General features: G+C 40.9%; 1 protein-coding gene across 1 annotated transcript; it reads right to left on the bottom strand.

Moving 5' to 3' along the window:
* Positions 1-469: 469 nt before the first annotated feature.
* LOC143025253 (ionotropic receptor 21a-like) lies at positions 470-23,825 on the bottom strand. Its single transcript, XM_076184715.1, has 10 exons — positions 23,274-23,825; positions 22,550-22,789; positions 20,058-20,216; positions 19,196-19,343; positions 18,075-18,226; positions 13,353-13,501; positions 12,160-12,466; positions 5,539-5,700; positions 1,454-1,597; positions 470-885 (listed from the first exon to the last, which is right to left on the bottom strand). The coding sequence occupies exons 1-10, from the start codon at positions 23,727-23,729 to the stop codon at positions 679-681; spliced, it is 2,124 nt and encodes a 707-aa protein (XP_076040830.1). The 5' UTR covers positions 23,730-23,825; the 3' UTR covers positions 470-678.
* Positions 23,826-25,896: the final 2,071 nt, after the last annotated feature.

The following is a 25,896-nucleotide window of genomic DNA, read 5'->3' as shown; positions in this document are numbered from 1 at the left end:
AAGAACGCGAAGAAGAATACCACCTGACCCTGACTTACCCAGCGCTTTTTCAAGAATAATTTTAGGACAAAGTGTCACCGTAACACCACCTGTCCCCGACTTCCACAGCGTTTTTTAGAATATTTTTATTTAGACTTATATATATTATATATATATATATACTGTATACACACACACACACACACACAAAGGTGTTGGTTATGATATTGCCTTTTGTTACTTTTCAAAAAAAAAAAAAAAAAAAAAAAAAAAAAAAAATATGAGCACCACACAGTTACTGTCATATATTCCCTCCTTTCCAAGTTTTAATGGAAAAGAGAAAATAAGAAAGTGCATACTTTGAGCTGTCGTAGAAAAACAATACTCATTTTCAGTATCTAATGGTTTATAGCAAGGACTAATATGTATGAAATGATGACATGGGAGCATTTCAACATCTTTCTTGACCACAGAGGCAAAAATATTCTCATACAGGAAAAAAAAACAAAAACATAAATTTTATCAAATTCACAGAATGCCATATTCTTAAAACCCTGTGATCAGATTCCTGCAAAATTGGTGAGTCTGTCAGTGCGTGGGCATGCTGCATCTAAAAATAATCAGTTGTGAAGGCCGACGTTAGGCCTAACGTGGCTGCCGACGAGCGGAAAAAGGTTGATGTGAACTGGTTAAGACATATCAGATGCTAATGGAACGTTGCTTCCCAATCTTGATCTCGACCAAGAGAATGAGGAAAGAGAAGAGGTGGCATATAGCGAGGATGAAGAAGACGCCTTGGAGATGGTCGATGCTCAGTGGAATGACCCCTGAAGAAATACTTTTGTCCTTCGATGAGTCTTCTTGAACCCCGGAAAGATTCTCCTCTTTGGCTTTGCTTTTCTTGGCCTATTTCCCCCAATAAAGAGGAGAGGGGGAGAAGAAAAGCAAGTTATGAGTGCAAATCTTCCAAAAGCTCTTCTGGGCTTGGAGTCCCAAATATTTCCAACTTGAAAGATACTTCAAATAGATAGATTCTAGGGCAGACTAAAGTTACTGACAGTTATTTCTGAGTGACAAAACATGACAACAATTAATAGGCAGCATGTGCACAAGCACAAGAGAGTGAGCTATCTAAAATTTTACAATTATTGTGTTATGTTTTCATCAGTTTTGATGTTACCTTCGCCTGGGACTTGGGGGGGGGGCATTGTTAGAAATTATTGGTTGTCCATTGAAATGTGGAAAGTCTATCTTTCTATTTTTCAAATCCTAATTTCAGGCATATTTTCCAAGCTCACTTATTATATTGAATCTATAAATTACATAGATAATGGAGCAAAGCCATGGGCGAATTAAAGAAGATTTACAGTGAGAACGAAGGAATTAACTAAACATAGAAAAGGAATAATTGGATAATGAGACTATAATGAGAGTGATGTCACCAAAACTGAGCAAACTTGACACTGTGACTTACGTCCCTGGCGACTCTGAAGGACTCGAGGAACCAGCGGTCGATCAGTCCACCCTGGAGCATCCTCTGGATGACAAGGTTGACTCGAGAGGTGAGGGGAGAATGCTTCTGCAGACCCATGGCCACATTGTGGGGCGCGAAACACTCCTGCAGCAAAATTCTATCTGTTTATTTTAGCCTGACTGAGATTATCTTCATTCGACTGAATATTTGGATTGTAATTCTCACATTTCATTAGATTTGTAGTTTCTAATTACATTCTAGTTTTCTTCATAATGATGTTTGGACAATAGTGTGACTAAAACCTAGCATGTTTTTGTTCTGTAAATCTGTCTGTCTATATACTGCGGTATAGTGCTATGAGGGGCCCTGGCATTTGACACGAGCAGGGTACCATAAGATTACAAGGACTAAAGGACTCTTTGTTACGGGCACAAGGCCCTCATTGATTAAATATGTAGGGCGTGGCATCGCCTTCCTTATGCGCAGGGAATACGACGTTCCCCCACGTCAGTCTATAGTTATCTGTCTTATTGGAGCATGTAGCTCTCCTATTGTGGTTCACTCCTGTACGCTTAACGTCACAATAAAGATTCCAAACGTCCCCACGCGTTTCTGTTGCACACAGAACATGGCGCAGTGAGTAGGAGAGTGCTTGCAATTGCTTTCAAGTGCTTGCAACGTACAACAGTGAAACATGGGACGATACGTGAATCGTGAACGGATTACCGACGGAACTAGACCAACAGGCGACAGTGAATTTGCTGGACTGTAAATGCAGTGCCGATTACAGTGAGCATGCACGGGACCGTACAAAATCATGTGATAGAGATAAAGACGCGCCTTCGTGCATAAAGTGGTACAAACAAAGAAGCCTTCATCCCACTGCTTCGCCCCATCAGCCGCAAATGTCAACCTGCACGGGGCCCAGGCCACTTACGCAGGTCACGCGAACAAGGAGGTCTTTGTCCCGCTTCGCCCCGTTTGCCGCGAAAGCCACCCGCGCGGAGCCCAGCTGACTCGCACGGGCCTGTATCACCGCCTTTGCTCCCTCGTGGCAATTACGTCACAGCAGGAGGTGGCGACAGTACTGCCGCCCACTAGAGGCATTGATGGGGGCCGTCTCAGACGCCCAGTAGGACCTGCACGCATGCACCATGTCGTCACGCTAAGGGTTCACCGCCAGACGCACGCACCCCCTGCCCCTTCTCCCTAGAAGGCTGGCACCTGCCGTCCTAGTGTCCTCCGGTCCATCGCCTGCCACCACCTGTCAGCGCCCGCGATGCGCTGCCTTACTTAGGTGCGTAAATCACGGGGATTGGCTCTCAGCACCTAGGCAAGTCGGAGATATCAAGAGCCCTACAGCCGCCGCTCTCGGCCGACCGCCCTCCGCCACCTGTCAGCGCCCGCGCCGTACTGCCTGACACAGGTGCGGACATCACAGGGATAGGCACTCGGCACCTAGGCACGTTGGAGATATCTGGAGCCAGCTTACAGACGCCACTCTTGGCGCCGACGACGCGGCCGACATATCTCACCTGCCCCTCCGCCACGGAACGCTTCCGGACCACCTCGACGTCGGAGACAGGGACCGCAACGCCGCCATACGGATTCACGGGGAGGTCCGAACGCCCCTCCTCTCCTTCGGCTTGGCCAGTCCCACTCGACTTTCCGGAGTCTGTCCTGGCGATGACATACGCGAACAGGTGCGCCGAGCTAACATTGCCCATTGACAGCTCACCGGCCGCCACTCGCGACTACTTCCTACGGGATTTTAGTGACGTGCTGGTCTCCAAGGACGACCCCAGCACCGCCTCCCTAGGAAAGACGACGGTTCTCCCTCCCCCTCGTGAGAGCCCACTTGCTAGCCGACACGACGCCCCTCACCACCCACACGCCTAGGACGATACCGTTCGTATTTCAGGTTCAGGCGATGGAAGACCTTGACTCAATGATGCAGCAAAGTATCGTCACGCCTGTCGTAAGGCGAGCTCTGTCGCCGCCGCCCGTGCTGGCGCCCTTCGAGCACCGGGCCACCCTCTCCGCCTGGCGAGGGACTTGCCGTCTTCGTGCGAGGACCCCCTTCGATTCCGCTCCCGACGCAGCGTACACGCAGGGCTGAAATACCGGGCACTAGGCGAGCTCTGTCGCCGCCCCCCGTGCTGGCGCCCGTGCCGGCGCTCTTCGAGCACCGGGCTACCCTCTCCGCTCGGCGAAGGACCCGTCGTCTTCATGCACGGACCCCCTTCGATTCCGCCCCCAACGCGGTGTGTATGCAGGACTGATATACCGGGCACTTCCGCCTCGTGCAGTGTGGCCCACGGTTTCCGACGGACGCCGAAACCCGACACGGTACTACCACTGGAGATGTTTGCTGCCATCTGGGCCGCATCCAAATGCAAGCCATGCCCGTTTGGATGGCCCCACTTCTCGTGGATGACGGACCATCGTCCGCTCGTCCCCCTCCTCACGCCAGGAGCGCCGTCACCGGCAATACCGGCTCTTCATTATGTAGCTCTCCTATTGTGATTCACTCCTGTACGTTTAACGTCGCAATAAAGATTTCAAACGTCCCCCCGCGTTTCTGTTTCACACATAACATATACCAATATGCTTCTTCATCCTTATAAGGAAGTAAACCAGCCGAGCCATACACCACCCCAGGTCATCCCATTCCCATCCGTTACCTATTTCCCTTTCATCTTAGCTCCTTTTGAATAAAAGGTCATCCCTATCCCCTGTAAACTGGTGGGGTCAGAAGCAATGCAAGAAGACACAGCACATCCACACCAGGGCCAGCTGTTTCATTTACACAATAACTCTCCCTTCTCGTTCCCTCATACGAAATTATTGGAGACGAGGAGAAATCCCTTCGGGTTGCATCAAATTATATTCCATTCACAACCATTCTCTAGTCACACCTATCTCTTACCTTCTCCCTTCCCTGCTCAACAGACATTTCCCTTTTACTTAAGACTTATTTCATTCCATTCATCCATTTCATTCTTGGTCTTCTCAATTTCACTCCATCCACTCTTTCATCTACTTTATCTGCCTGCTCCCTTTCTATCCTTGCTCTCCTCCTCACTTCCTCATTGTTCACTTTATCTATCCTTGCAACACCAACCATACTTCTCAAACACATTTAGAGTCCTCCTTTCTGCCTCTCTTAAATTTCAAGTCTCTGACCATACTACCATTCAGTCCTTTCTTCTATCCTTCCTTTCTACTTTAGTTTTTCTATCTTCCTTTCTTTCCCTCCCATTTTTTTCTTTCTTGTTATCATCTACTCACCCTTCCTTCCATTCATCTTTTTCTTCATCTTTCATTTCTTCTCACTGCAACATGGGCACACCCATTTGACAGAGGCCTTGAGGAAAATGTCACATAAAGATGAGACGACGAAGCGAAAGAAGATCCAGTCTCATCTGCTACCTATTCTACTCCACCACATAATCCAGGGATGGGCAACCCTTGGCATACGTGCAAAATCTGGCACAATAACGACTTTTTTATAGCATACAAAACCCTAACCTCATCGTAATAGGAGAAAATAACTGAAAATTCCCAGCTCCTCTTATATGACCATACCATTGGTAACCGCATGCTGTGCTGGGCAGTAGATTTAGGCCCTGGGAGGTGAAAAGGGGGGGGCCATACTTGTATGTAAACCTATAATTCTACTCTGCTAGCACGCGAGAAAATGTATCAAAGACTTGGCTTATCTTGTTACCCATATTTAAATAGGTTGCCCACCTCCGGCATAGACACCCACCCTACTCGGTATTAGAAAGGTTTCCTTTCAGCTGCTTGCACATATGGAACTAGAACAACACTGTCACATGTGATAAGCATGCATGTAATAAGCTGTTACTACTCTGACACCGTAAAACATTCCGTATATGATGAAGAATATTTGTTGTTGTTGTAGGAAATTTTGTTCACGGACGTAGCACCGTTTTGATAATGAGAGACTTAATTTATCTTTCGCGATGTCATTAAGTGTTAAGGTAGCGGGGTACTGATATGCAGACAAGCACACAAATACGATATTCATCATAACACGCTACAGTTGTTGACAAGTTCACCTTCATGAGTCGCATCGAGGGTTCCCCGGACCCCTTCGTGAAGCGGGTGGCAATGGTGAACTCGAGGAACCGGCGGTTCTGGAGGATGACCGCCCTGCTCTCCTGCACACCTGGGAACATATCCTTGAGGTACACATAGTCCTTGTAATGACCTGCTAGGCCCTGCAGAGAGAAAAAGAATATTATCCTTTTGACCCAGGGGGGGGCTACCACAAAGATGAGTACAGTAGCCTGACGGAGACGAGAATTAAAGAATACATCCCCTTGTTTTACCTCTCTCTTTCTAATCCAATAATTATATGCGCCATGTCCTACACTGTTGGGTGGTAATGGACCTTTCAATTTTGTCTCTACAATTCCCATTATGTCAGGTTCTTTTTCCTTCACATATTCATTCAGTTCATTCAAGCCTGTTATTAAGCCATCTATATTTGTGAAAAACACTTTTAATTTTCTGCTACCTCCATCCTGTTTTGTGTTTCTCTTCCATTTTTCTCCGCTATGAACCATTTTCTCACTTTCATATCCACTACTCTCCAATAGAATCTCTTTTTGTCTGACTGTTCTGTTCTCGTTTTTTTCCTTATCTTCTATTTTTTTATTTTCTCTTCCTCTCTTTTCTCTTTATTCACCTCTCTTTTTATCCATACCTGTTTGTCCTGATCACTTTTTGCTAGTATCCCTGTTTTTGATAAGACATTCTCTGCTGTCGTTTGTGACCTGAATTTAACCTTAAATGGTCTGGTTTTGTCTATATTGTATTTCCTCAGTCTTTATATTTCTTCAATTTAATTCTCTATTTCTTATTAATCCTCTTGAACTATTTTTAATACCTTGTTTACTTTTTCTTCTCCTTTATTCCTGTAGTTCTATTTGCTTCCGTTAGTAATATAGTTATACATTTCTTTTGATCTGCTAAGTCTCTTACTATATTCTTCTCTCCCATCACTTTAATAACTGTGTCCTTAGTTTGTCCTTTCATCTGTTGTTTCACTATATCTCTAAATTCAATTTTGTTATTCTCTTGTACTTTTTCCAAACAATTACGTCTTTTGCTATGGACTCTTTATCCTCTTTATTATTATTCTTTAATTCCTCATTCTTATCCTTTACTTCTCTTAACTGTCTTTTTAATTCTTCTATTTCTTTAGTTAGGTTTTGATTTTCCTTCTTTAGTTCTTCCAGTTTATCAACTCTTTGTGTAATTAGTGCGAGTTGGCTAAACCTAACCTAACATGATTCGTTAATTTTTGTTAGTTTCTCCTCTATACTTACTAGTCGGGGGAGGTTGTTATCTCCTCTTCCCATTGAGCTGCTCTTATCTATATTCCTACTCTTAATACTTTTGCTGATCTGTTTGACCTCGGCTGTATCGTCTGCACACCTTTTGTTTACATCCCTTTTGACTTCCAAGGCCCGTTTCTCGCCTTCCTCATTCTCTTCCATTTTCCTCAATAATGCCTCCCCTCCTCCTTTTTCTTCACCTGCCCAGTACAGCACGAAATAATACTAGTCACTTTAATAAGACCAAGATTGGAGTATGCAGCGATAACGTAGTCACCAAGTATAAAAAATGCATTACAAAAGTCGAAAGAATGCAAAGAGCAATTACGAAATTGGCACCAACACTCTCAGAACTATCATATGAGGAGAGACTGGCAAAACTTGAGCTACAGACATTGGAGCAAAGAAGAGAGAGAGGAGACTTGATAACTATTTATAGAATCATGAAAGGCATAGAAATTATTGATAGATAGGATCTAATAAAGAGCACACGTAAAAAAAAAAGACAATTATAGAAGAGACCTGAAAAAGAACAGCTTTCCCCACAGGAAAATAGACGTTTAGAGCAAGTTAGATGAAAATGTGGTGTGTGCAAAAATGATACACAAATTTAAAAACAGTCTAGATAAAACGAGATATGAAGACTGGACACCACGAGCATAGTTTCCCTTCCCGAAAAAATACAACTAGGTAAGTACAACAACTAGGTAAATACATCCCCCCCCCACACACACACACGTCGGACATACGGCGAAGATTGGAACTACGAAAAAAAAAATCGTGGCTTTCAGCGACGAGGGAGTACCTGGGTTGTATTAGTAGGGAAGGGGAAAGCTCGTGGTGTAGTGGACAGGTGAAGAAAAAGGAGAAGGGGATGTATTATTCAGGAAAATAGAAGAAAATGAGGAACGTGAGGAACGGGCCTTGGACGTCAGAAGGGGTGTAAACAAAAGATGTGCAGACGACACAGCCGAGGTCGAACAGGTAAGCAAATGTATTAAGAGTAGGAATATAGGTAAGAGCAGATCAATGGGAAGAGGAGACAATTGCTTCTATGGATTTAATGAGGGAAGAGATGACAACCTCCCCCGACTAGTAAGTATAGAGGTAAAAAAATAAATAAATTAACGAAACATGGGAGGTTAGGTTTAACCAACTAACACTAGTTACACAAAAAAGTTGATAAACTGGAGGAACTAAAGAAGGAAAATCAAAAGAAATAGAAGAATTAAAAAGACAGTTAAGAGAAGTAAAGGATGAGAATGAAGAATTAAAGAATAACAAAAAAGAGAATAAAGAGTCCATAGCAAAAGAGGTAAGTGGTTGGATATAAGTACAAGAGTATAACAAAATTGAATTTAGAGATATAGTAAAACAACAGATGAAAGAACAAACTAAGGACACAGTTATTAAAGTGACGGGAGAGAAGGAGAATATAGTAAGAGACTTAGCAGATAAAAAGCAATGTAAAATTATAATAGGAATGGAAGAGAAGCATAATCCAAATAGGACTACAGGAGTAAAGGAGGAGAAAGAAAAAGTAAACAAGGTATTAAAATAGTTCAAGATGAACAAGAAATAGGGAAAGAAATTGAAGAAATATATAGGATAGGAAAATACAATATAGACAAGACCAGACCAATAAAGGTTAAATTCAGGTCACAAACGACAACAGAGAATTTTTATCAAAAACATGGAAACCAGCAAAAAGTGATCAGTATAAACAGGTATGGATAAAAAGAGAGATGAATAAAGAGGAAAGAGAGTAAGAGAAAACAAAAAGAATCACTCTGATCACTCTGCAGCGAGTCACAATCGTATTCGGTGCTCACTTTTTCAACATTTTTGCATCGTCTACGAAGAAGCTCACATAACTTTCAATTCCTTCATCCATATCATTAATATATATATATATATATATATAATATATATATATATATATATATATATATATCAAACATTATTGAGGCCAAAACTGTTCCTTGTGGAACTCCACTAATCACCTCCTCCTAATTGGAATGTGTGTCTCTTATCACCACTCTCATTTTTCTTTCATGCAAGAAGTCTTCCATCCACTTAAGTAGTTTGCCCTGTCTTCCTCCTGCAGTTTCTAATTTCTTTAGCAGTTTCTTATGTGGTACCTTATCAAAAGCTTTTTTCAGGTCTAGAAATGCACAATCAGCCCATCCATCTTTTTCTTGTATTATATCTATTAGTCTTGAATAGACACACATCAAGTATTTGACACATGATATCCCTTGTCTAAATCCAAACTGCCTCGGATTTAGTACTTTTTTTCAAATGCTTTACCCATAGAATTTTAATCATTCTTTCACAAATTTTAGCTACCGTACTTGTAAGAGAGACAGGTCTATAGTTAAAAGGGTCTTCCTTGTTCCCCCTTTATATATTGGTACTATATTTGCTCTTTTCCAATCTTCTGGAACATTTCATTCCTTCAATGAACTGCTTATTAGACTATGTATTTTGTCTGTTAGTTCATTCCTGCATTCTTTCAAAATCCAGTTTGCCATTTCATCTGATCCATGCGATTTTCTAACATCGACATTACTCAAGTGATTCATTATTTCTTTCCTTGTTACTTCTATCTCTTTCATATGGGCGACTTTCTCCTCCCACTCGACATCTCTAAGTTGTATGTTCTCCCTCGTAAACACTGATTTAAAATGCTTGTTCATAATTTCTGCCATTTCTATTTCCTCTGTGTATTCAACTCCTCCTTGTCGTAGTTTAAACTAATTCTTGTTTGTTTTTCAGTTTGTCGTCTACAAATCTATGAAATAGTTTTGGTTGATCTTTACATTTTTCAATGACATCCTTTTCGTATTTTCTCTTTTCTTCCCTGCGCACTTGTACATATTGATTTCTATAACTAGTATACATTTTCTATTTTTCAGGTCTTTTGTATTTCTTCCATTTCATCCAAGCTTTATCCCTTTTTGTCTTTTAACTCGCTACATATTTTGTTGTACCAACATTTTACAAATCCTTTTTGTTGTTTTTGTCTTGGAACATACTTTTCCACTCCTTTATAATTTTTTGTCAAATTTTCCATTTCTCTTCTACTGTTGTTTCCTCCTTGTGTATCCTTTCCCAATCTGCCTTTTGAAAAAATATCTTATTTTATCAAAATTTGTTGTTCCATACATCAATCTTCCCTTTCTATATTGTTCGTTTTTTCCCATGTGTTTTTCCTCATTTAGTTCTAATTCAACTAATATGAGGTCACTTTTACTTATTGGTGCCTTATATATAATCTTGTCCACTATTTTAGGATCTGATGTGATTATTAGGTCTAGTCTCGATGGATTTTCCTCATTTCTATACCTAGTGTTCTCTTATAGCCATTGTGTCATTTTATGTTCTATAATCATATCAAGTAGTACATTTCCCCATAGGTCATCTCCACCCTTCACTGTCATCTCTTCTCAGCAGATTTCTTTACAATTAAAGTCACCCATTATAACTATTCTTCCTCCATCTTTCATTATCTTATTAAGTGTTATCCTTGTGTCTTTAAACATATTCTTGTGTTCTCTCTTCCCACGAAGCCGTTTTAGGAGGCACATAATTTACCACAAACTTTCTGCTCTTCCCATCCCTGTCCTCCACTTCCATCATAATCATCTCTACTGTATTATTTCCATATGTAATATACCTCACATTTATATCCTTCTTAGTCAAGAACATATCTCCAACCCCTTGTTTTACTTCTCTGTTTCTAATCCAATAATTATATGCACCATGTCCTACACTGTTGGATGGTAATAGACCTTTCAATTTTGTTTCTACAATTTCCATTATGTCAGGTTCTTTTTTCCTTCAGGCAATCATTCAGTTCATTCAAGCCTGTTATTAAGCCTTCTATATTTGTGAAAGACAATTTCAATATTCTGCTACCTCCATCCTGTTTTCTGTTTCCCTTCCGTTTTCTCTACTATGAACCATTTCCTCACTTTCATATCCACTACTCTCCAATAGAATTTCTCTTTGTCTGACTCTCTTCTGTTCTCGTTTTTCCTTAGCTTCTATTCTTTTTATTTTCTCTTCCTCTCTTTCCTCTTTATTCATTTCTCTTTTTATCCATACCTGTTTATACTGATCACTTTTTGCTAGTTTCCCTGTTTTTTATAAGACATTCTCTGCTGTCGTTTGTGACCTGAATTTAACCTTAAATGGTCTAGTCTTGTCTATGCTGTATTTTCCTATTCTATATATTTCTTCAATTTCTTTCCCTATTTCTTGTTCATCTTGAACTATTTTAATACCTTATTTACTTTTTCCTTCTCCTCTACTCCTGTAGTCCATTTGGATTATGCTTCTCTGCCATTCTTAATATAATTATACATTTCTTTATATCTGCTAAGTGTCCTACTATATTCTCCTTCTCTCTCGTCACTTTAATAACTGTGTCCTTAGTTTGTTATTTCATCTGTGGTTTTACTATATCTCCAAATTCAATTTTGTTATTCTCTTGTACTTTTTTCCAACCACTTACCTATTTTGCTATGGACTCTTTCTCTTTATTCCTCTTTAATTCCTCATTCTCGTCCTTTACTTCTCTTAACTGTCTTTTTAATTCTTCTGTTTCTTTAGTTAGGTTTTGATTCTCCTTTAGTTCTTTCAGTTTGTCAACTCTTTGTGTAACTACTGTTAGTTGGTTAAACCTAACCTCCCATGCTTCGTTCATTTTTTTTTTTTCTCCTCTAGCCTTACTAGTCGGGGAAAGTTGCCATCTCTTCCCTCATTAAACCCATTATCTCCTCTTTCCACTGAGCTGCTATTATCTATATTTCTACTTTTAATACCTTTGCTCACCTGTTCGACCTCGTCTGTGTCATCTGCACACCTTTTGTTGACACCCCTTCTGACGTCCAAGGCCTGTTCGTCCCCTTCCTCATTTTCTTCCATTTTCCTCAATAATGCCTCCACTTCTTTTTCTTCACCTGCCCTCTACACCACGAGCTTCCCTTCCCTACTAATACAACACAGGTACTCCCTCGTCGCTGAAATCCACAAAATTTGCGTTTTTCCCGGAGTTCCAATCTTCGCCGTCAATCTGACTGTGTGTGTGTGTGTGTGCGTGTGTGTGTGTGTGTGTGTGTGTGTGTGTGTGTGTGTGTGTGTGTGTGTGTGTGTGTGTGCGGTGTGTATATATGCATGCATATATTATACAAGCAAGTACCTTTTACTGTAAATACAATACAGAAAATATGTCAATTAAATAACAAGAAATGTAGTGCCTGTACATTATGAAAACCCACTGGGGATTATTGATAACTCTGAAGTACTGTACATCATGCCTCCTGAACTGACCTTAAGGTAGGGATCGGTTGCTGTAAGAAGAGCTTTCTGGTAGAAGTTGCCAAGGCCAGATACCTCCATGCCAGAGTGATAGAGCTGTTGGATGGTATCCATGGGCGAGGGCTGGAGGGTGACTGTGAGGAATGCTGTCAAGTTGGAGCAATAGGCTGTCGTGAACAGGATGGTGTAGAGCCAGACGAAGGACACGAGGACTTTGGTGGCATCTCGTTTGGGGTCTTTCGATGCAGGTTCCTTGCAGTGGGCGCCAAAGGTATACAAGTAGCACAGTTGCACCGACTGGAAGTAGGGGGCCTCTTGGCTGTGGGTGGTCAAAGTAAAATGGGGAGGGGTTCGCAGAGTAAACAAAGAAGTGGTGGGTAGGGTTAAACACTGCAACATCGTATAGCTATTATCTCATTTCTCTTCTAGAATAATTTCATTCTTGGTAAGTTTCCGACCCATTTCCACCTTGTCTTCAAACAGATACATATACATATATATATATATATACATATATATATATATATATATATATATATATATATATATATATATAGACATATATATACGTATATATATGTATATATATACCCATATATATATATATATATATATATAAATATATATGTATATATATATACATATATAGACATATATATATATATACATATATACATATATGCATATATATATATATAATATATATATACATATATACATATATATGCATAAATATATATATATATATATAATATATATATATACATATATATATATGCATAAATATATATATATATATATATATATATATATAACATACATATACATATATATATGCATACATATACATATATATATAATATGTATATATGTATGTTATATATATATATATATGTATATATATGTATACATATATATATATATATATGATATATATATATATATATATATATATATATATATATGATATATTATATAATATATATATATATATATATATGTATATATATATATATATATATATATATATGTGTGTGTGTGTGTGTGTGTGTGTGTGTGTGTGTGTGTGTGTGTGTGTGTGTGTGTGTGTGTGTGTGTGTGTGTGTGTGTGTAATATCCATCACTTTGGAGAAAAGCTTAAGTGTGTGCACTCGTAAGTTGGTGCGGAGTGATTTTTATGCGGCAATGAAAATGTTGGTTCTTACTGTGGGGACAAGCGCGCAAGGACGAAGAGGACGAGACCGCTGAGGACGAGACCCACGAGTATGGAGAGCCAGGTCTCGAGCCGGAAGGGAAGAGCGAGAGACTGCCACCTCGGGAGCGGAGCTGGCATGCGGGACAGGAAGCAGCTTCCCTGTCAGAGGACACACGACCAAAAAGGCAGCTCGGATAAGTTGATCGATGATAGAAATTCGCGTTTCGAGAAATGAGAGGATTTTCAGTTTACTCTTTTGTTTTCTGTCATATAAAATTCCTAATTATTTTTTCAGTGAAGCAACGCCACATACTTGTTTAGAAAGGAAGAGCTCATCCATGCGGATTGATCCTTTTGAAAATGTGTTCTGACCAACAACACGATTTTATTCAACTGAGAAATGTCTCTGCCTTTCTTTCGTGGCTCATGGTCATATGAGGCTACAAACGAACCTCTGGTCCGGAAAAGATTGATTAAACCGCGAAGACATTTTTTCAAAGGCTCCTCCTCACTTCGATATCGCTACCTTAATCAATCATTCCAGAAGGAGTGCAATATTTTTCAGCTCAATAAAATTCTCTAGCGTTAATTACAGTGGAATAAAATCTCCCGAGCCGACGGCGCATACCTCGAATTCTGCATTATCTTGTCGAAAGAATCCTTTGCATCAGAAAAAAAATAGGTGCAGAAAAAGAGAAATAGTAGAAGAAAAAGGAGGAGGAGAAGAAGAAAGTAAGAAGATGGAGGAGAAGAGGAACACAAAGGAACACAAAGGAAGAACAAACAACAGCAGGCCTACTGGCCCTAACGAGGCTGTTTGTGTTAACTAAACTACACTACAATTAAGGAAACAGGGTAACTAGGCGGTAGAAGATGAACTAATACTACTGCTATAACTATCCTATCCAATTAGTCCAATTGCGATTAAATGTCTGGTTGTCATATCTTTTATTGCAAAGGATAATATTTCATTTGTGGATTAGATTCCAAGTATTTATCTAAGCGATTTTTAAATGTTGTTATCGTGTTACTTTCAACGACAGTGGAAGGTAACGAGTTCCACACGTTAACAACCCGGTTAAAGAAGAAGTGCTTACTCTCGTTCGTAGAGAATCTTTTGCCAATTACTTTGAAATCGTGGCGTCTTCTTGTATTTGATTGGTCTAATGAGAAGTAATCTTTGACATTAATGTTGTCAAAGCCTTTGAACATTTTAAAAACCTCAATCAAATCTCCTCGCATTCTTCTTTTTGAGAGGGAGAATAAGTTTAGATTTTTTAGTCTTTCTTCATACGGCAGATTTCTCAGCCTTGGTATCATTTTGGTCACTCTCCGTTGTACTCTTTCTAGTTTGTTAATATCTTTCTGGTAGTATGGGGACCAAAATTGTACACAGTATTCGAGATGGGGACGGACCAAGGAATTATAGAGGTTTAGCAATATTTTTTCTGATTTATTTTCGAAGACTCTTCCGATGAAGCCAACTAATTTGTTTGCTGTTTTAACAACTTCTGAGCAATGTTGACTTGGCTTCAAGTCATTTGATATTAAAACTCCTAGATCTTTTTCTTTAGTTACTGAATCCAATGTTTCGCCATTCATTTGGTATTGGATGTGATCATTATTTCCTCCAATGTGCATGACTTTACATTTGTTAACGTTAAATTTCATTTGCCACTTGCTAGCCCAATTTGATAATTTATCTAGATCGGATTGTAGAGTTTCTTTCTCTTTGGTAGTTGTCACTTTACCGGCAATTTTTGTGTCATCAGCAAATTTTGACACTTTGCAGAGGAGGCCGTCATCTAGATCATTTATATTTATTAAGAACAAGACGGGTCCTAAAACTGATCCTTGCGGTACGCCACTTTTAACGTCGAGCCAGCTAGATGATGTCCCGTTTATTACGACCCTCTGTTTTCGCTCTGAGAGCCAATCTTTAATCCAGTTGTGGATATTGCCAGAAATACTGTGCATTTTTAGTTTGTCGAGCAATCGTTTGTGGGGAACTTTATCGAATGCCTTCTGAAAATCTAGATAGATTATATCAACAGATCTACATTCCTCGTATTTGTTAAAAACGTCATGAAAGAAGTCAAGGAGATTAGTTAGACATGAGCGTTTGCTACGGAAGCCATGTTGCGAATCTTTCATAATCTTATTTTCTTCTAAAAATTTTACTACACTGTCACGGATAATTGTCTCTAGCAGTTTGCACACAATCGAAGTCAGGCTAATCGGTCTGTAGTTGCCTGGTTGTGATTTGTCCCCTTTCTTGAATATTGGTGTTACGTTAGCACATTTCCAATCTGATGGGACTTTACCGAGTGCTAATGATTTGTTGAAGAGGATGCACAAGGGTTTACTGATTTGATTTTTGACTTCTCGCAGAATTCTAGGTCCTATGTCAGGTCCCGGGGCTTTATTTATTTAAGCTTATCAATCACTTGGACGACATCCCTTTCTGTAATCATGAGTTGATTTAAAACGTTTTGGGACATTTTATGTTCCGGTGGCTGATACACTAAGCAATCTTCGTCTGTGAAGACGGATGCAAAAAAATTATTAAGGATTGAGGCCATCTCATTTTCATCATTCGTATGTTTTCCTTCATCGTTATTTAATGGTCCAATGCCGCAGGTAAGCGTTTTCTTCGTATTCGCATAACTGTAGAATTCTTTAGGGTTCGACTTGCTTGCCTCTGCAATATACTCTTCAGGATGTTTCTTACTACGTTTTATCAGTGTTTTGGTTTCACGGCGAATTCTGTCTAGTGTTAGTTTATCGTCTTGGCTTTTAGTTGATAAATACTTTTTGTACGCACTCCTTTTACGAGAGAGGTTGTTACTAATTTCCCTATTCCACCACTTTGGTTTATTTGTTGCCGGACGTCTCTCACGATAGGGAACACAGAGATTTACAGCATTGTTTAGGTCCGTGGTGAAGTTTTGCCACGCATTATCAATATCAATCTCATTCGAAGTTGTACTCCAGTCTAAGTTTGCTAGTAATGATCGGAGTCTATTGAAATTAGCTCTACAGAAGTCGGGTACTTTTTCTTTGCTGGTCTTAGGTAAACTGGCTTCCATTTTAATCTTGAATGTGATGGTACGATGATCGCTAGTACTGAATAATGGGCCGACGTTTATGTCGTTTACAAGATTTTCTGTTGTAGAGAATATTAGGTCAAGGACATTATCTCCTCGGGTAGGGCAGTTTACGCCTTGGTGGAAGCCACTTTCCAGTAAGTTACTATACAAGTCTCGTCCTGTATGCGAACTCAAATCTTCACCCCATCTCTTCATCGGTAAGTTAAAGTCTCCCATGATGACTGTCTCGCAGCGTTGGTTAGTTTCTACGATTAAATCGAATAATTTTTCGTCATTTACTAGTAGCTGACCCGGAGGTCTATAAACAAGTCCAATTATTACTTTAGATTTAATATGTCAACATTTGTTACTGTTTCTGTTTTTAACAGTGATGGTTGGAGGGAGTTATGGACATACAGGATTACTCCACCACCTATTCTATTTTCTCTTTCGCAGCTGAAAATTGTGTAGCCTGACAAACAGTATTCCGCTATAAAATCTCGACTTGATGTGTCCAACCATGTCTCTGCTACTCCTATCACGTGATAGTTACCTGTCTCTAGATCTTCGAACTTGTTTCGTACGCTGCGAGCATTAACGTAACATAGATTGATATCTGACACTTTTCTGGTTTGCTCTATTACGGGAGTGTTGATGGGGGCTCCGCTGAGGAGTTTTTTCTTCTGATGTCGGTCAGGTTGTTGTTGAGCAGCCTACCTAACCTTGCTGCTCCGGCCACATTCAAGTGGAGACCATCTTCCTCAAAAAGAATTTTATCAAAGTAGAAGTTGTCCCAGAAATTGACAAAGTGTACTTTTTCCTTGTCACAGAGGGTTTTTACTCTGTTGTTTGCACTGAATGCTTTGTTGTAGAAACTGTCTATGTCGAAGTATTTTCCCCTTCCCTGGAATCTGGGAAGGATCCCTGAGATGACAAGGTTTTTCCCGGGAACCTTTTCTTTATATTTCCTGATTGTACTCCGGTACTTTTCTATGAGTTCTTCCGATCGAGTTGATTCGATGTCATTCGTACCGGCGTGGATTATGAAGACCGTATTTGCGTCCGCTTCTTTTGTGACATCGTCACAGGACTCGGCAATGTCATCGAGACCGGCACCTCTATACATATAACACCTTCTGCGGCCATTTGAAGAACGGCCACAGAACTCTTCGGATTGGTGCCTCACTATGGAGTCCCCTACTAAACGGGTTTCAAACTCGTCCTCCTTGGCTAGTTCTAAAACTTTAAATCTGTTGGAGGTGGTGGGTCCTGATGATATCTGTGCCCTCCGGCGGGGTTTGGCACCTCTCTTGACCATTTTCCATCCTCCATCCTGCGGTGCAAGCTGGGGACTATCCCGTGAAGCAGGAATGTCATTTTTGGGGACTGTACTTTCACGCGAGTGAATCGGTTCCTGTGGTACCGGTTGGGGACTATCCTGTGAAGCTGGAACGTCATTTTGGGGGACAGCATTTTCATTCAAGTGAATCGGTGCTACCAATTGTGGGGCTGTCCCCACGTTCTCGGTCACGAACGTTACAAGGAGGAGAAGAAGGAGGAGAAGAGGAAGAAGGAGGAGAAGAAGGAGGAGAAGAACAAGAACAAGAAGGAGGAAGTAAGAAGAAGGATGAGGTAGGTTTCACCTCGATGTCGTAGGGAACACTGTAGTCGATGAAGGGCGTGCGCTCGGCCGAGAGGTAGAGGTCGACGACGGCGAGGTCCACCTCGTCCCGGGAGAGGATCCCAACCATGCCGGTCCAGGTGCCATCCTCCTGTTGCCGACCCCAGAGTTCCTCTGCAGCAAGAGGAAACCGCATCACTGTACAACTCTCGCTCTCTCTCTCTTTTATTTTAATTTCTATCAGTCTATATATTTACTTATTCATTTATTATTTAATTATATATATTTTTACAGCTACTATTACCCTGCCTCCTATGTGGCAAAGCGTACGAATATTTTTGGGCCTTTATGATTTTTTAAAAGACTTATGACAAGGTAGATAGGAAAGCATTGTAAGATGTTTTGAGGATATTGGATAGGGGGGAAGCTGTTAAGGGCAGTACATAGGTAGTTTGCATTAAGGTTGGAAATGGTGAAAGCGAGTGGCTTGAGGTGAAGGTGGGGCTACGGTGTATTATAGAAGGGTCTAAGACAGTTAATGAAGTTTGGGAAGGTATGTGACAGGAGGAAGTTGGAAATAAATGCACTTAAAAACAAAGTTATAAGATGTACAAGGGGAGAGGGTGGCAGTAATTTGGAGGTAAGTCTTAAAGGAGAAAGGATAGAGGAAGTGGAGGAGTGGGGGTTGGAGGTAAATTAGTGAGGGAAGCAAATTAATGTTTTGGGGATGAAAAGTGTCATGAGAAATAGGTATCTAGGAATGGATGCAAAAAGATTATATGTAGAGGTGATTGTGCCAACGATACTATAAGGGGAGGACATTTGGAATTTACGGGAGGCAGAAAAGATGATTTTATATATGTTTGAAATGAAGTGTTAGAGAAAAATGATGCGTGTTCCAAGGATGGATAGAGTGAGAAATGAGGAGATGAAGAAGAGAGCGGGGGCAGAAAGGGAGCTGGGAGATAGGGTAAATGAAAGAATACTGGGGTATTTTGGTGAGACGGAAAGAATGAGTGAGGAAAGGTTAGAAAGAAGAGAGTGGAAGGCAGATATGTCTTAGGATGTTTTCTTCTTTTTCTTCTTTGAGCTTCGGGAGGGAGAGCGGTTCCATTATCTTGCAGAAGTTGATCTAGAGCCTACCTAATGGTGGTTCCTGAAACTCGACGGAAAAGTTGAGGTGTTGGGCGAAAGCCTTAACTACTTCGATCTCGGTCCCATAAGGGTAGAGGACCTCGCCGTCGTCGGACCGGAAGTAGAGGACGTTCGGTTCCCATTCGAAGGTGATCACCTGCGGAGTGGGAAAACATTCAGCTCGAGCACCCAATTTCTAAATGGCGAGATGTCAATCCACCTTGGAAAAAAGACTGATAATAGGGCATCATGAGCGGGGACATTCAATCGGTCTCACAATCTTGTGCACCGTGCCATGACGTCATGTTGCTCATTTTCTTTCTGAAGCGAACTGATCTGTTCTTTAGATTTTAGAGTTTCAGGGATCCTCAAACGCCTTCGTTACAGTGACATACTTTAATGCCAGATATTTTTCTTTGGCAAAAGACCTCCCACTCATGCTAAAGGGGCTGAAGGGATAGGCCAGGAGTGGATAGCGGGATGAGAAGTCACTTCGAAGGAGAATTTCAGAAAACCTAAAAAAACTCATAGTGGTCAGTATTAGTACGTGCAATATCTGTGAATTACTGAGCTACAGATTGCCCTGGCCTTAGGTTACGCAACTTTGGAAGAGGCTAATTTAGAAGAACTGTAAAGACTTGCACAGTTGGCTTTACTAACATAGTCTCACCTAAACTAACTTTATCTAACCTACCACGTAATGTTAAGTATTCTTGGGTTACGCTAGGAAAGTTTAATATGGGGATTTTATGCACTTTTACGGAAACAAATCTGTGTTATAGGGGAAATAGTTTGAGGACCACTGATTGTGTAAAATTTCTCTAATCCTTGCACCGCAATAGGTACTGAGCATGCAGGCGAAGAAACTCACGTCAAGTGTTACTCCTTTGAGGTCAGACAACTTGTCTGGGAAGAGAGGTAAGGGTTGGACAAAGCTGTCGCGCACCCAAGTGTTGATGCGCTGGACAGGCTGCGTCCAGTAGAGGCGGTTCGTGTAAATGGCCCAAGCCTCCTCACGCATCGCCACGTCCTACAGCAAAGTATAAATTAGTCCACGGTTGGAAATGGTCAGGAGTTACACATATTTTTTCCTGAATTGCTACATTTATTACAACGGATCTCAGAGACGATCATCTCGCCGCCCGTCTCCAAAGCTCACAACACTCACCTCCACCTTCAGGTGCCAACCCCGAAGGGGCTGGTCCTTGATTTCCGGTTTTCAGACAGTGGCCAAAGATTTCTCAATCAACTTCCACAATTTCTCCATTAATATATATATGCATATATATATATATGTATGTATATATATACATATATATGTATATATATATATATATATATATATATATACATATATGGGGGAGAAATGGGTGGGAAAGGGCAAACGAAGATGTGTTGGGAATAGAGTTTATTGCCCTAACGTTTCTACCAACTTGGTCTTCTTCAGAGGACATGTTGCATTACAATAAGACCACAAGTCATACTCGCAGCGATGGGGAACCCGGCCAGATTTGAGCGGATGTGTCAGGTCTTCTCTTCGGCTAATGATTTAATTATCAAGACACTTGCTGTTTTTGACAGGCATTTAAATCCGTCTCTGTCATTGTTATTTTCCCTGGTGGCGATATGTGCGGCTTCCACTACATTGGTTCCTTTTGGCATCACCACGATTATGTCATCCACGTACCTTAGCCAAGTGGTACCTCTTCCCAAATACATCAACATCATGGGAAGAGGTACCACTTGGCTAAGGTACGTGGATGACATAATCGTGGTGATGCCAAAAGGAACCAATGTAGAGAATAAGCTAAGAAGACTCAACGCTGTGAATAAAGACATTCAATTCACAGTTGAGCTAGAAAAAGAGTGTAAGTTACCGTTTCTAGACACACTGATACATAAAGGGCTTCTTGTATACTGAGAAACTTACCTGTTCAGAATCTCTATGTATCGGTGTGTCTAGAAACGGTAACTTACACTCTTCCCATGATGTTGATGTATTTGGGAAGAGGTACCACTTGGCTAAGGTACGTGGATGACATAATCGTGGTGATGCCAAAAGGAACTAATGTAGAGAATAAGCTAAGAAGACTCAACGCTGTGAATAAAGACATTCAATTCACAGTTGAGCTAGAAAAAGAGTGTAAGTTACCGTTTCTAGACACACTGATACATAGAGAGTCTGAACAGGTAAGTTTCTCAGTGTACAGGAAGCCCACCAATAGGGATGATTTTATCCACTATTTTTTAGCACACAGCAGACGTGTCAAAACTGGTGTTCTCATAGGTTTCTTTCTCAGACCTTTTCGTATCTGCAGTAAAAGACTCCTACATGACGAACTGGCATACATCAAGAATACCTTTAAGAAGCTGAAATACCCCGGAGGTTTGATCACCAGAACAATGAGGAAAGCCGAGATCTACGATGGGTCAAACGTCCAGGCCCCGGGAAAAGATAAGTCACACTTTATAACTGTCCCTAATTCTACTAACACCGGAGCTATTGATAATTATTTGTTAAAAGGTGGAGTAAATGTAGCTTAAAGTGTCTTCCAATAAGATAGGAAAAATATTTAAAAAACATGCTAATGTTCATAATAACCTCAGTGTCGTTTACCGCATTCCATGCAGCGGCTGTCCTTCCTCGCACTTCGGCGAATCAGGTCGAGGGATCAAGAAACGGTTGAATGAACACAAAAACGACCTCAGGGCACATAGAACATCCAACTCCCTGGTTCGTTATCTGGACAAATGCGGAAACCTACCTGACTGGCGCGTGAAAATTCTACACGAGGGACTTAAAAAGAAAATGAGAAAAACTGTGGAAGCCGCACATATCGCCACCAGGGAAAATAACAATGACAGAGACGGATTTAAATGCCTGTCAAAAACAGCAAGTGTCTTGATAATTAAATCATTAGCCGAAGAGAAGACCTGACACATCCACTCAAAGCTGGCCGGGTTCCCCCTCGCTGCGAGTATAAGACTTGTGGTCTTATTGTAATGCAACATGTCCTCTGAAGAAGACCAAATTGGTCGAAACGTTAGGGCAATAAACTCTATTTCCAATACATCTTCGTTTGCCCTTTCCCACCCATTTCTCCCCCATATATGTATATATATATATATATATATATATATATATATATATATATATATATATATATATATTATGATCCCCTCCTGCAATTCTCCGGTGACAAAAATATAAAGAAAGTTACGTTGGGTTGAGTATCTGGTCGTTTCTCTACATAGCCAGTTCGCTACCAACCATTTCGCTACATTGTTCGGTCGTTTCTCTACATTGTTTCAGTCGTAACCAAAATTTAACACTCCCACCGTCTCATGCATGGCATCACTTACCGGAACCAGCCCGAGGATGTGCTCCGTTTTCTTCCCTTTCTTGGACGTGGCGAAGGCCGTCAGGTCATCGACAGACCTGCCCAAGAAAATGTGATAACCTTGAAAGTCCCACATGTCTTGTCCATCGTTAGCGAAAGCCAGGAATGTCTTGGGTTGATGAAATATATAGAAGTAGGACCTACACTGCGTTGCTTCCAACAGGACCAGCTTGAAGTCGTTCTCAGACTCCACGAAAATCACCTGTAGGAGGAGAGAACAACACAAACCAATCAATATGATGATATATAAATTTGGTTCACCAATATATTAGGACACATGGTAGCCAGTCACAGGCAGAAATAAACGAAATATACAATGAAGCTCGATAAGTTCTTTTTAAAAAAAATCCAGGCCCTTTGATGTCTCACATAAACTCAAATTGACGCTCAGGCATGTTATGTTGGAATTTTAAGGGTAAAGTAGCGAATATTTCTCACAGATAAATAAGAATATCTGGCGTTGATATATATTGACACTAAAAACAAAATTCACATGCGCAAGACACTTCCCGAAGGGTTAATCTAAAAATAATTTAATCCTCTGGGGGATATTTTTTCCGAGCCGAATAAAATAGTCTGGAGCCAGCCAGAACAAAATTCTCGAGTGTACCGCCATTCCTCAAGTGCCTATTGACATCTACATCCTAGTATACCGTTTAGTTCACAAAAGTACCATTCAACTTTACCTGTATTGGGTTTGAGAACGTGAGAAGAGTCTCCACAGCAGCGGAATTAGCAAACGAGGCATCGAACAGCACGGTGAGGGTGCACTGGGCCAAATGCATCTGTGTGAGTCTCTTTAGAAGACCTAGCAAGGAATCCGAATTCTTGACCAAAGATTCTGGAATAACTTGTGAGTGATGAAGAAGTTGTGTTGACACTGGTGATGTTGGAAAGTTTCTATCATTAATTAGACACATGACTGTTTGGTTTAATTTCTTAAGGTTCTTAGACTTCGGTTGTTGCAGAGGAACTGAACCTTCACCACATGGCAACTCCTTCCCGTCGCCTGTGGAGTCTGGGGATCCCACGAAACCCAAGGAACTCACTGTTGACACGGACATCTGAGACTGACCATAAACTCGCGTGATGCTGCACTGCAGGAACACTGTGATTATCCAGGCTTCACAAAGGACTAACATTCTTGGTGGGATGGGCGACTACCAGAGGTTCCAAGAGCCCTGGGAGTCTCAAAAGTACTAAGAGTTCCAAGATTGCTGGGAATAACCCAGTTTGTCAGGTCCAGCCTGCAATGTAAAAAACGCAAACAAGGTAAACACTGCAAATAGCAATAAACTACTTAGTCTTCACAAAGTTGCTTGGTCTTTCCAAACATTTTAATGCGAAGCATTTTCTTGTGGCGTGTGACGTGTGTTGGAAGAATAAACTGAATCTCTTATTGAACAAATACTTTTAGCAAGTTAACTAAAGGCCCGTCCAGACGATCGAGCATGGCTCGCGTGCACAAGCGAGTATTTTGCCCGTTAACAAGTTTACTGCTTGTGCCCACTAAAACCCGGGCAAAGTGCCCGATTCGGTTGTTCAGCGAAAGCACCAGCCACTTCCCGTGGCCGGTGATATGACGTCGCTGCCAGACACACGAGGCTTTCTATGGAGGCAAGAGGCAGAGGTTATCATCGTTCACTTTAGTGTTTGGCAGGCATATCTGTAAGAGGCTGGTAGATTAAGGTAGACAAGTAGTAGACAAGTAGGTAGAGGGGTAGGTGGCGAGAAATTCATTTTTACGATTTACATGTTTTGAAAATAAGGGTCGCTACGGAGTTGCAGAGTTGCATAATCTCGCTCACTACCTAATGTTTGTAAACACAAGCTAGGGTATCGATATTGGTGCTGATGTTACGAAATGTAAACACTAAAGCCACTCCGCTTCGTGACAAGATTGCTTGCGTAAGCAGTATTGCTTGATACAGTGTAACAGTCTTTCTGAATGGAGAAAAGGGTGGAGGAGAGAAATTATTGGTGCATGGAAGTGAAGTCACGCCCTTAAAGGGTGGCACTTAATTGTAACGGTCAAAGTTATTGGATGAATTAAATAGTGACGTCAAAGCAGACTGGACTTGATGAGTGTAATAAGGATCCCAGGCGGGAATCCTCTGGTGTAACGTTGTAGAAGAATCAGTGAAGAAAATGAAGAAAAATTTAAGTTCAATTTAATTCCCCTTTGTTTACTGAGTAATGGAACTTGACTAAAGTATATTAAGAGGTACTTGACTAAATAGGACGAAAGAGGCATGGGGCCTACAGATGAGTGACTTACAATTATACAATAATGAAAAGAAAGTGAAGAAAGTTGAAAGTGAATGAAGAAACAGTTAACTGAATTAAAACCAGTAATTAGGGAGAGAAGGGAGCTGAAAGTGATGGTAACAGAACTAACAGTGTTAACAATATCTGTCTTTGCTCTCGCTATGGATCAGTAGTCAAGACCTCATATTCTACATTTAATAGGAGTGACAAATGAGTGGAAAAGGTGGTAATGTCGAAACGTTAGATCACATTAGTGTTCCTGGTTCAACCTGAGTTTCCTTACCACCTTTTCCACTCATTTGATAGAACTATCGGCCATCATACTGGTGGTTATCGTACCGCACACGGTCTGTAGGTCCTGCTTGAACGATCACACGCTCTGGCTGTGGCCGGGTTTGACTGGGCCAGCTCGGCACCGAGTGGACATTACAGTTGTGCCTGTGGGCTTTGCTCGTTTGCGGGCAGTGCCCGTCGAGCTGTGCTCGATCGTCTGGACGGCCTTAAGATTTTTTTTTTTTTTTTTTTTTTTTTTTAGAGAGAGAGAGAGAGAGAGAGAGAGAGAGAGAGAGAGAGAGAGAGAGAGAGAGAGAGAGAGAGAGAGAGAGAGAGAGAGAGAGAGAGAGAGGACCTAGAACTCTTTCATCGGGCATTTTTCCATTTCCCTATAACTTGGACTTTTTCAGAAGGGAAACTAGCAAGACATCTCTCTTCCGGCACTTAATAATTATGAACTTGTTATTCAATCCTCTTGTCCTTTTTTGGTGAATGTAAAAATCGAGTCTACATACAAACTCACGTACTTGTAACTGGGGGTTCTGGCTGCACGTTATGTATCATTGGCCACATTGTAGCCGACCTACACTTACACTTACACTTACACTTACAGCGACCGTTTGGCGGCTCCTGGCAACCCATACGTAAAAATGTGAAAATGGACTCACCGGAAAGAGAACTATAAATATTCCTGATTAATAGTAACAAAGATTTATTTCTTTATTTATTTATCTTAATTGTAGGTATAACTGAACTGATTGAGAAAAT

This window comes from Oratosquilla oratoria, chromosome 5 (genome assembly GCF_046742065.1).
Source record: "Oratosquilla oratoria isolate Oo_2021 chromosome 5, ASM4674206v1, whole genome shotgun sequence".
In the NCBI taxonomy this organism is placed as follows: Eukaryota; Metazoa; Arthropoda; class Malacostraca; order Stomatopoda; family Squillidae; genus Oratosquilla; species Oratosquilla oratoria.
This window is presented reverse-complemented; position numbering and strand designations above follow the sequence as displayed.